This window comes from Bos grunniens, chromosome 13 (assembly GCF_055505025.1).
Source record: "Bos grunniens cultivar Pamir isolate PY7600 chromosome 13, Bosgru_T2T1.0, whole genome shotgun sequence".
In the NCBI taxonomy this organism is placed as follows: domain Eukaryota; kingdom Metazoa; phylum Chordata; class Mammalia; order Artiodactyla; family Bovidae; genus Bos; species Bos grunniens.
This window is the reverse complement of record NC_141177.1, coordinates 45,307,462-45,318,120: the sequence shown is the minus strand read 5'-3', so window position 1 is coordinate 45,318,120 and position 10,659 is coordinate 45,307,462. Positions and strand designations below refer to the sequence as shown.

General features: G+C 44.4%; 1 protein-coding gene across 5 annotated transcripts in view; it reads right to left on the bottom strand.

Annotated features, from left to right (window-relative positions):
- Nucleotides 1-844: 844 nt before the first annotated feature.
- The window catches only part of SNX5 (sorting nexin 5), a 25,121-nt gene continuing 15,306 nt past the window's right edge, over nucleotides 845-10,659 (bottom strand). For all 5 annotated transcript variants that reach the window (XM_086331204.1, XM_086331202.1, XM_086331203.1 and 2 more), the window contains 7 exons: nucleotides 9,429-9,534; nucleotides 9,271-9,346; nucleotides 8,267-8,306; nucleotides 8,086-8,172; nucleotides 5,955-6,114; nucleotides 2,726-2,811; nucleotides 845-1,569 (listed from right to left, as the gene is read on the bottom strand). In XM_086331204.1, the coding sequence (XP_086187330.1) occupies nucleotides 1,519-1,569; nucleotides 2,726-2,811; nucleotides 5,955-6,114; nucleotides 8,086-8,172; nucleotides 8,267-8,306; nucleotides 9,271-9,346; nucleotides 9,429-9,534 (606 nt within the window). In that variant the 3' untranslated portion in view covers nucleotides 845-1,518. The remainder of the gene's footprint in view (nucleotides 1,570-2,725; nucleotides 2,812-5,954; nucleotides 6,115-8,085; nucleotides 8,173-8,266; nucleotides 8,307-9,270; nucleotides 9,347-9,428; nucleotides 9,535-10,659) is intronic.

Sequence of the window (10,659 nt, the reverse complement as noted above, 5' to 3'; positions counted from 1 at the left end):
TAATGGCTCCACTGACAGACACGGGGTGAGAGGTGATAGGACTAGAAATGCCCCCACCTACCCAGAACCCCATGGAGCTTCATGACCAGCAAGATGTTACTGCAGAAGGTAACAAGCCCATTACCGTGAGGGCCACCTAGTTTAAAGCTCTGCTGCACTACAGACCTGGCTGGCTCAGAAGAGGAGCCCCTTAAGCCACTAAGCATGACCAGAACCTGGTCCCCAGCATCCTGGCCACCTTTACCACACCCAGCAATGGCTGTCCAAACCAAGTTCCCCCCATTAAGCCCTGAGGCAAGGTGGGCCGGCAGCCACCAACTCCTAGGTCCAGGTGCAACCCCAGACACACCCGAGTGTTGGTTACCGGGCCGCCAGGTGAGCAGGACGGAGACACGGTTAGGAACCCAGACTGTTTAAATCAACAAGAGAGCAGGAACGACTTGTGTCCAGGCCTGTTTTTAGCTGCTTAACTGGCTGGGAAGACAAGACTTCAACATCAGTTTAACATTTGTTCAAAACCAATGTTTTACAACCCCCACACCAGTTACAACTGATTAAGACTGCTAAAAGCAGTGCGGTGGGTGAACTTTTTTACAGTCTCCAAGTGTATCTTTCAAATAATTATGAAAGATGTAATAAAACTTCAGAGGTGGAAATCTGGCGGACACCACCTCAAGGCTCAGTGACGGACAATGGGGCAGATGGACCCTTATGAACAGGCCTGTCCTGTGAATGAGGATGAGAAGAGAGGCCAGGACAGCGCCAGGCAACTACCCCACCACCCCAAAGCTGGGCTGCAGCCCGGCGCATTGGGCCTGTTTCCCCCAGAATCACTCCACGGACAGGAGAGCATGGATTATTTTATTGGATGCTTTATAAAACGTCCAAGCACACACATACTGTGCCCCCACCAGGAAGGGAGGGGTTCACATTAGTTGTTCTTATACCTTCAGGATAAGCCTCTCCCCACAAATATTTGTATCCCAGCTACAAAATGGAGTTGCAAAGGGTATATATAAAGATATGATATTTTTCTTGCTCTTGTTATAGTACAAACAACTGAAGGTGACTACCAATCTGTGAGAGTAAGAAAGGGGAAAATCACTTGACAAAGGGATGGAATGTCTGTCACCTGCAACAAGTAGCTGACTCATCTGCTATTAACAGGCACCTACCCTAAATTACAGGGACCCGAGCACATGAAACTGGAGATGACATGTGCAGGGCCCCTGCTGATTACACTCGCTCCAGAACCCCTTCTTCATTACTACAAATTAGAGGAGAACCCAGTACTTAAGATTCTACCCACTGAGGTATTAACTGCATCAAGATTAGTTATGTCCAAGGAGCATGCAATAGAAATATTTTTAAACCAACATGGTTAAGTGTTAAGATCTTTAGAAATCAAAATATGTATTCACATAATTTTAAACTGAAGTCAAGATAAATCAAATCAATCTTCTGTGGTAATGATTTAAGTGCAAGTGATGCGGGCTTTCTTCACATTCAGTCCTTCACTCAGTTGTTCTTGAAGAGGTCGATGCAGCTTTGCAGGAGGGACACATTGTTCTGGAAGAAAGGAATCCAGTGAATGCTCCAGACCTCGCACCTCAAGTCAGCTGAGCTCAGGCCTCAGACCCACGGACGTCTGGGCTGGTGCTTGTTTTTCATGCAGTGACACCTGAACCACAAGTCCCCTTGCCTGGTCACTGCTCTCAGCACCCTCAGCCCACGCCCACCCTAGGTCTGCTCCCACTGTAGCCACGCCAATCCCGCTGATGTGGCTGAACCTACACGTGATATAAATGAGAGGTCAAAGGCCTTGGAAAGACTGGATAAAAAGTTGCTAAAAATCAGTTGTGGGTGAGATTACAAATGATAAATATTCACGTAGGACTTGGCAGGATATGTTTTACAAAGTTCTCACTTTAAAGGAATTCAAATAACTTAGAATACTCAGGACATTATGTATAAATGACACATAGACGATACTTTAAAACTCCAATTTAGAAGGTCAGATACAGTAGGACTTAAAGAACCAAGTGAGGAAACATCTCTGCTGTGATCAAAATAAAGGAATTCAACATACACACAAATGTCCAGTCTCCCTGCTTTAACCAGTGCAGATGAGCAGTGACACTGACCCAACCGCCCTGGACCAGACAGCACCCTAGGGGGTCAGGATCAGCTGCACCCAGGAACCACCCAAAGAGCTTTGGGCGTGGGCACAAAAACCCTGAAGAGCTCGAGTAGGACTCTCACGTGCTCCAGCACTGAGAACCACTGCTCTGCATCTCTTCTGGGCTAAATTATCCTACACACATTACATACATGAGGACGTTTTTCTTCCTTTTTAAACCAAAAAGGAATTAGTATCAGAAGTCTAAGGTTAGTAAATTGGCAAACTTAAGCTTGCAATTGCTATGATGGCTGCTTACAAATTACTAGGACAAGCCCTCCACAGCATGGCCCACAGGGCGTCAGGAGGGAAGCAGGGTAACTGCCACCAAGAATGCTCTTCTCACAAAGCAGCTTTTCATCAAGACTACACTTCAGATTTTTGGTTTGCAGTGGAAAAAAATACTCCATCAAGTGGCTCTCACCCACCCACAGGGGATTAAGCCACAAAGCCAGCCCCCACTGCATGACGATACTGGAATAGTGAATTGGGAAGTTAATTTGAAAAACACCCTCCAAAGCTGACTCGTGTGAAGATAAGACTTACCCTGGCATGCTTTATTTCCAGTTCAGACATTTCAATTAGATTCTTCCTGAACGCTGCCACTCTCTTCCGTTTGAAATTGATCAGCTCTACAAAAGAAAGATTACCAAGAAAAACTGAGCAATTTCCATCTTTAACTTCCATACCTCATTTTCACAAACAAAATGATCTCCAGAGCTCTGGTTCCCACCACACCTCACCTTTCACTTCTCTGCCATCGGTACACACAACTGACATGGAAACTGTCCCTGAACATCTGGGGTTTCCTGAGCTGAGCTGCTTGGCCTTTTCCCTCCAGGATGCAGTGTGTGTGGGGAGTGGGCGGGGAGAGGGTGGGCCGCACAGACTTGCAGCAAGGGTCTTTTTATGGATTATTTTAAACTTCCTTTGATCAAATCCCCCTCAGCCTCAGGGGGTGCTGAAGGTCCGAGAAGCAAACTCACCCTTTCGGACCTTATCTACACAGCACTGAGTAGAAAAGAAATGTCATGTTAAGAGCCACGTAAAAACTCAGAAACATACTGACATTGACAGTAGTTCAGATATTAATCAGGCTGGTCATGCAGAGTGTCATAATAAGCTCTCCTCCTTCCCTCCAGGACCAGACAGAACTCAATAGACACCCATCCGTCTCCCAAGACGCCTGCCCACTGTGCTGTGCTTGTCCAACAGCTCCCATCTAGTCAGCCACAACTTGAGAGCCTCAACCTAGGGCCATGAGGCTAAGAGCCACTCATCTTGGTATCCTAGAGGACACTGCACTTTTACAGGCAGTACATCCAGGCTTATCAAATGCCATCAGCACAAACCTTCCGCAATAGAGTTCGGCCTAAATTGGCACCATTTAAAGAAAAACACAAAAATTATCAAAGCCACTAACTCTGGTCTATATAATTACCTGAGATTTCAATGTGGTAGCTTTGAAGTCTCCTTTTTCCTTATACATTTAAATTAGCTATTTTTTTTAAGCTAAAATTTTACTTTAAGTAGACTGCAAGGAGATCCAACCAGTCCATTCTGAAGGGGATCAGCCCTGGGATTTCTTTGGAAGGAATGATGCTAAAGCTGAAACTCCAGTACTTTGGCCACCTCATGCGAAGAGTTGACTCACTGGAAAAGACTCTGATGCTGGGAGGGATTGGGGGCAGGAGGAGAAGGGGACGACAGAGGATGAGATGGCTGGATGGCATCACCAACTCGATGGACGTTGAGTCTGAGTGAACTCCGGGAGGTGGTGATGGACAGGGAGGCCTGGCGTGCTGTGATTCATGGGGTCGCAGAGTCGGACACGACTGAGTGACTGAATTGAACTGAACTGAACTGAGAGAGGAGGAGGTGACTCTCCAAAAGAAATCCCAAGGGCAGCCACATGGGCGTGTCCACAGGCCATGAGCAGAGATTCTGCACAGAGGAGCCCAGTTCCTCCCAGGGAGGGCCCCATGGTCCTGGCCAGACTCAGCCAAAACAAAGGAGCAGAACCCTCCAGATCCACAGAGGAGGGGAACATTCTGAGAGAACAGTCTTATGATGAGATATGGGTTTCACATGGAAACCTAGAGTTTTGAAGGGAGAGGGTGTCTTGAGGATGAATCAAGTACACAATCCACCATAACGTACATTCACATTCTGTAAGACCACAGTCCTCAACTTTTGCTCTGCTATGTTCCATGGCCCCTAAGAGTTTCACGGTACTGAGATCCCCTATGGAAAAGGCCACCTATTACACTCATATTTAATGGAAATGGTATGCCATCTCCCAATAAAGTTATAAAACTATATTTTATGTTCTTATTTTTGACATGTGGAATCTAAGTTTCCTGACCAGGGATTAAACCTGTTCCCCCCGTATTATAAGTGTGGCGTCTTAACCACTGGATCACCAGGGAAGTCCTAAATTATTTTAAAAAGCCCATTATCCAGGAATGGTAGAGGGTAAGAAAGAACCGTGGAGATGGACCAGAACTGAGTCACTATCATGGACTCATGATCCCTGGGGAGTAGGTGTGTATGCACACACCCTGACACTTCCTCACCGTCAGTGGAAGGGTCTAGAAGCACCGCCCCAGAAGCAATGTACACAGAGAGTACTCAATATGGGCTCCTGGAAGAGATGGTGATTTTCAGGGCTGGAGTAGAAGTCTAAGACTAAAACAGAGTATCTAAACGCTCAAAAATATGGGGGTGTCATAGGACACGCCAGCTTAAAGGCATGCCCATAGGCTCACTCTGGACGGTAGAAACACCAAAATAGCTTAATACACTGAAAAACTTTAAAACTTCTGGAAAATAGGAATCCAAACATTCTAGTAAAAATGATTTTAAAAAGTAAGGGAGAGAAAGGAAAGCTGGAGTGCAGGAGAGACAACTGCCTCGGCTACATCCGGGAGGAAGGGCGATGCCTGGTCTCATCAGCGGCTCGCAGGAAAAAAAAGTCAAGTACACAGTGGACAAACCCCTGACTGTGTCATCAAAACACACAGATATGAGGGGATGATGGATTCAACATATCCTCAAATGTGATGCCCTCGAAAGGACACAATTACACAGCATCCAGAACCCAATCGTGAGGAGATAGACCAAACAAAAGTAAGGGACATCTATTAATATTTGTAAAAAGAAATTGGTCTTCCAAAAGACAACGTGACTTAAAAAAAACCAAACAAACAAACAAAAAACCAAACTAAACCTGAAATGTGTTCCTTCTAGATTAAGGGAGATTTTAGAGTGAAAACTAAATGCAACCCACATTGGTAACTGTATTGCAGAAACATAGCCAAGTTTTTACAGATAAAACGACTAAGGATATAACTTAATCTCAAACAGTTAAAAAACAAACAAACAAACCACCCAGATATGTTTATAAAATCACACAAGTAGGAACTCATGAACGTGTGCAGATGACATAGAGGACATGTGCGCATCTTCTGCACCATTTGGACAACTTCTCTCTGTAAACTTTTTAAATTGTTTCCCAATAAAAAGTGAAAGTAGGGACTTTCCTGGAGGTCCAGTGGGTTAAGAATCGGCACTGCAATGGTGGGGCTATGAGTTGGATCCCTGGTCAGGGAACAAGGATCCCATGTGCCAAGGAGCAACGAAGCCAGCCAGCGTGCCACAACTAGAGTCCACGCACAGCAACGAAATTATCTCACATCCTGCAAAGATGATCTGACAAAGCTAATAAAAATATTTTTTAAAAATATAGCAAAAAGAAAGAAGAGGCCTCACGCACCATCTTTTGCAGATTCAGAGAGTTGTTCAAACTTCTGGCAGCATTCCTGCTGGTGTGCCTCGGCCAGCTTGACATCTTTGCTCTTTAACCGGGCCTTATCCAACGCTTTATTTGAATTCTCATAGTCGATGAGGGCTTTGGTGCGTCGGTATAAGAGATCCTAGAAGGCAAATCGACAGACATGATATACGGTAGTTAAACCTATACTGAAAAATCTCTAGAACAGAACAGGAAGACCAGCTAAAGTCTCTAAGAACCAGACAAGTACCTTGGTTTACTGCCTGAAAGGTCAGACGGCAGCCACCTCATGTACTTCCACCCCTTAAGATCTCAACATGAGGCAGGGAAGGGCAATTAATTAATGCAATGTTGAGTCTTCCCAGACTTCTCTACATGCATCAAGAGAAGGAACCAAACAGTGATGACCACAGGGTTACTTCCCAAAAGAAAACATGTCAAAAGACTAATCGCTTAAAATAAAACTAAACTATGGGGAAAAGAATTTCAACTTCCTGATGACCTTTCCCCATTAGCTTAAAATTTTATGCTGCCTAATTTAGTACATTTCATATAAAAATCGTATCAACAACCTCAGATATGCAGATAATAATACCACTCTAATGGCAGAAAGTGAAGAGTAACTAAAGAGTCTCTTGATAAGGGTGAAAGAAAGGGAAAAAGTTAGCTTAAAACTCATTCAAAAAAAAAAAAAAGATCCTGGCATCCAGTTCCCAGCACTTCATGGCAAATAGATGGGGAAAAAGTGGAAACACTGACAAATTTTGTTTTCTTGGGCTCCAAAATCACTAGACATGAGTGCAGCCACAAAATTAAAACATACTTGCTCTATGGAAGAAAAGCTATGATGAACTTAGCATATTAAAAAACAGAGACACCACTTTGCCATGGTTTTTCATCTATAGTCACATATAGATTTGAGAGTTGGACCATAAAGAAAGCTGAGAGCCAAAGAATTGATACTAACTGTGGCGCTGGACAAGACTCTTGAGAGTCCCATGGACAGCAAGGAGATCAAACCAGTCAATTCTAAAGGAAGTCAACCCTGAACATTCACTGGAAGGACTGATGCTGAAGCTCCAATACTTTGGCCACCTGAGGCGAACAGCCAACTCAATGGAAAAGACCCCAATGCTGGGAAAGACTGGGGACAGAAGTGGGCCACAGAGGATAGATGGTTGGATGGCATCACCGATTCAATGGACATGAGTTTGAGCAACAGACAAATTTGAGATAGTGAAGGACAGGAAAACCTGGTGTGCAGTTCATGGGGTCGGTCGCAAAGAGTTGGACATGACTTAGTGACTGAAAGATGACATAAATAAAAATAATTTAAACATGTAGTCAGGACAGTGTAGACAGTGGAGATTACGTGTTCCATTCCCAAATGTCACTCTGCTTACATCTTGCTTTTGGTTAAGCAATGCTTCATGACTCAAAGGATGCAGTGACAACTACAATTCAATAAAAGATAACAAACCCCAAAGCCCTTCCTGCCTCACAAAGAGCCCCTTAGGTGTATGTCCACTTATGTCCCCATCCAGCAGCATATTAACTTCCCAAACTCTTATCTGTCTGTATTAACTCCCCAAACACTTATTGGCACCAGCCCTCCTCCTCCAAGGCCCTGAAGAACACACATTAAGGACTTGGTATCACACCTAAGAAGGCACGTCACTGAGAAGATCTGAACCTGGGGGACCCACGCACCCTCAGAGTAGGACGAAGGAACTGAGAGACTAACTTCACAAACACCTGATGCACAGAAGACCCAGCCTGAGCTCCCCTCCCAAGCAGTGAGAGCCCAGCCAGTGAGCTTCTGCTCAGGACCAGTGCCCTCAGGCCAATGACATGCCTTCCCAAACTCTTTGTCTTTGCACTCCTTGCCCCAAAATACAGCCCACTCCAGACCTTCAATGCAATCTCCTGTGGCTTCCCATGCGGCATGCAATTTCTCTGCTCTTCCTGAATAAACTGGCACTTGCCTCAGTTTACTTCTTTATTTAGGGTGACATCACTTACATGAATGATCCTAACAAATTCCCATCTCCCTTCATTTCTAACCCAGAGAATACACTTGCATCACCAGGCCTTGTTTGGGAGGAGCCCGCACCTTGGCAGCCTCTATGTTGAGCATGTAGTATCGCAGGAGCTCCGTCAGCTTTAAGTCTTCATCTGAGGAGACTCGACTCTCCACTTTCTGTTAAAAAACAAAACAAAAGGCCACCATCATCTAAGAAGAAATCTACAGATTATGAAATGTCTACTATGAAGACCAATGTAAAAATCCTTACCCTAAGTTTTTCAAACAGCTCAGCCACCTTCAACAGGTACCTGCAAATATACACGATTCTGACTTAAGGTCTTAAATATACTACCACCCACTAGACCAGGCCTAGTAGAACAGGCATTCCATGGTAACAGCTGAGCAGTGGCTCTAGGACCCAGCCCCACCCTGAATGGACCCTAGAATCCAGATGCTCAAGCTCCTGATATATATAATACATGTACACCCTCTTATATATGTTAAATCATCTTTAGATTACTTCCTGTGCCTGATAAAATGTAAATGGATACAAACAGTTTTAAGTACAATGTAAATGCTATGCAAATAGTGGCTGATGTGCAGCAAATTCAAGTTTCACTTTTTGGAACTTTCTAAAAAATGTTTTTCTATCTGCAGTTTCTTCTAGCTTGCAGATGCAGAACCCATGGATATGGAGGGGGCCAACTGTACCATCTCATACCAGAAATAACCTGAATAGAGACGCTGAAAAACCTCACTCAGTGACAACTCCAAATCAAATTAATCAAACCACCTGGTGGTTCAGGCGATAGAAATCTGCCTGCCCACACAGGAGACAATCCCTGGTCTGGGAGGACTCCACATGCTGTGAAAGGGAAACCAAGCCTGTGTGCCCAACTACTGAGGCTGCATGCCTAGAGCCCTGAGCTCCGCAACAAAAAGTCCATGCACCATAATGAGAACAGCCCCAGAGCAGTCAAAAATTAACTTAAAAAAAAACCCCCACAAAACAGACACATTTATGTCTGACAGCAATCAAGTCCTTGACAACAGTTGCCACACTTGGTACAGAAGTGCCCTGCATTCCCTATAGACGGCTTAGGAGTAGTCCTGTTTGGAGGGTGTATAAAATGCATGCTGGAGACCATCCACCTTTGATGGGCTTGTACTCAGGACAGAACTGAACTATGCAGCCCTTATCCATTATACTCTTAATTGCACAACAGTTTTCAGTTAGGGGATGAAAGAAAATGTCTCCCAACAAAAACTTACTTCTTGATGACTGTAGGCTCCTCTAAAGCCAGGCTATGCAAGCAGGCTGCGGTGTGGATATAATCATCTGCGACATCTGTGGAACAAGGGCAGTCCTTTCATGTGAACAGAGCTGGCACTTAAGCAGAGGTAGGGAGCTAGTGGGTGAGTGCACTCACTTTTATGAGATCTGGTCATCCTGTCAGCCTTTGCACAGGAATCCTTGATCCTGTTGTAATAGTTGATGAGGAAAGTCTTCTCTTGCTCAAAAAAGTCATCTACCTCCTAAAAGGGAAGGCAAAAAAGTTTCAAAAAAGCAAAACTTCTACGTACGAGTATATATTTTATATTTTAAAAATAAGCTTGGGCATAAGAAGCTTAACCTCTAAGGACCAGTGAAATTTAAATTATTTTTTAAATTAACATTTCACACCAGGGATTTAGCCAAAGTGAAAGGCTGGCAAGAAACATCGAGAGAACCATTTTGAAGAGCCATTTAGCACAGCCCAGTAAAGCTTGCTGACCTCCTGAGGCAATTCCACTAAAGTGGTGGTCCAGCTAGATGGGTTGCTACCTTGTCTCAGATACCTGCATTTCTGAAACATGGCCTAGGATGCAATACTGGCATCTGGGGGGCACTGACCAGGGATGCCGAACACCCCTACTATAGACAGGTATCAGCACACCTTCACCGCCACCCAGAGACAGCCCCAGAGCTTCCAAACTTCTGACCAGGCCTGCGTTACCCACATCCTAGTCTCCTTACTCAAGACCACAAGTGGCAAAGTCAGACACCAGACAGTAACTGAGGAGCAAAGAAATAAACCACACCTAGGCTGCTACTGAGAAACCTGGACATCTATTTATGTTCCAGAACAGCACTGTCCAGCAGAAGTAACGTGAGCCAAATGTGCCACTTAGAACTTTCTACTTAGCAGCCACAGTATAAAAAGAAACAGGTAAAATTATTTCTCATGTTTTATGTTTTCTTCATTACTAAAGGCCTACAAATCCAGTGTGTAAACAAAACAGAAACCTCAGTCCCTTAACTACACCAGGGCACAGCACCAGTCAGGCGCTCAACTCCACACAAGGCTGGGGCTACAGGGACAGTGCAGCTGTGGAGACAGCCAAGACTGGTCACGTAACTTATTTTCTTAAGGATAACTGAGTGTCATTTCCTTACAGAAAAGGAGACAACAAAAACCAAAGAGTGAGGCTCTTATCCCTTCTCCTGGGAAAGAACAGGTATTTTGGGAAAATGAGCCAAAGTTCAGTAAGTTGATAAAAATGACCAAAACTTGAAAATATTTCCATTTTGAGAAGCTAATACCATTTGTTTCACAAATACCTATTCTGAAGAAAGAAAAGGTCACCTATTCACACAAAGAAAATTTTCTTAAACAGCTA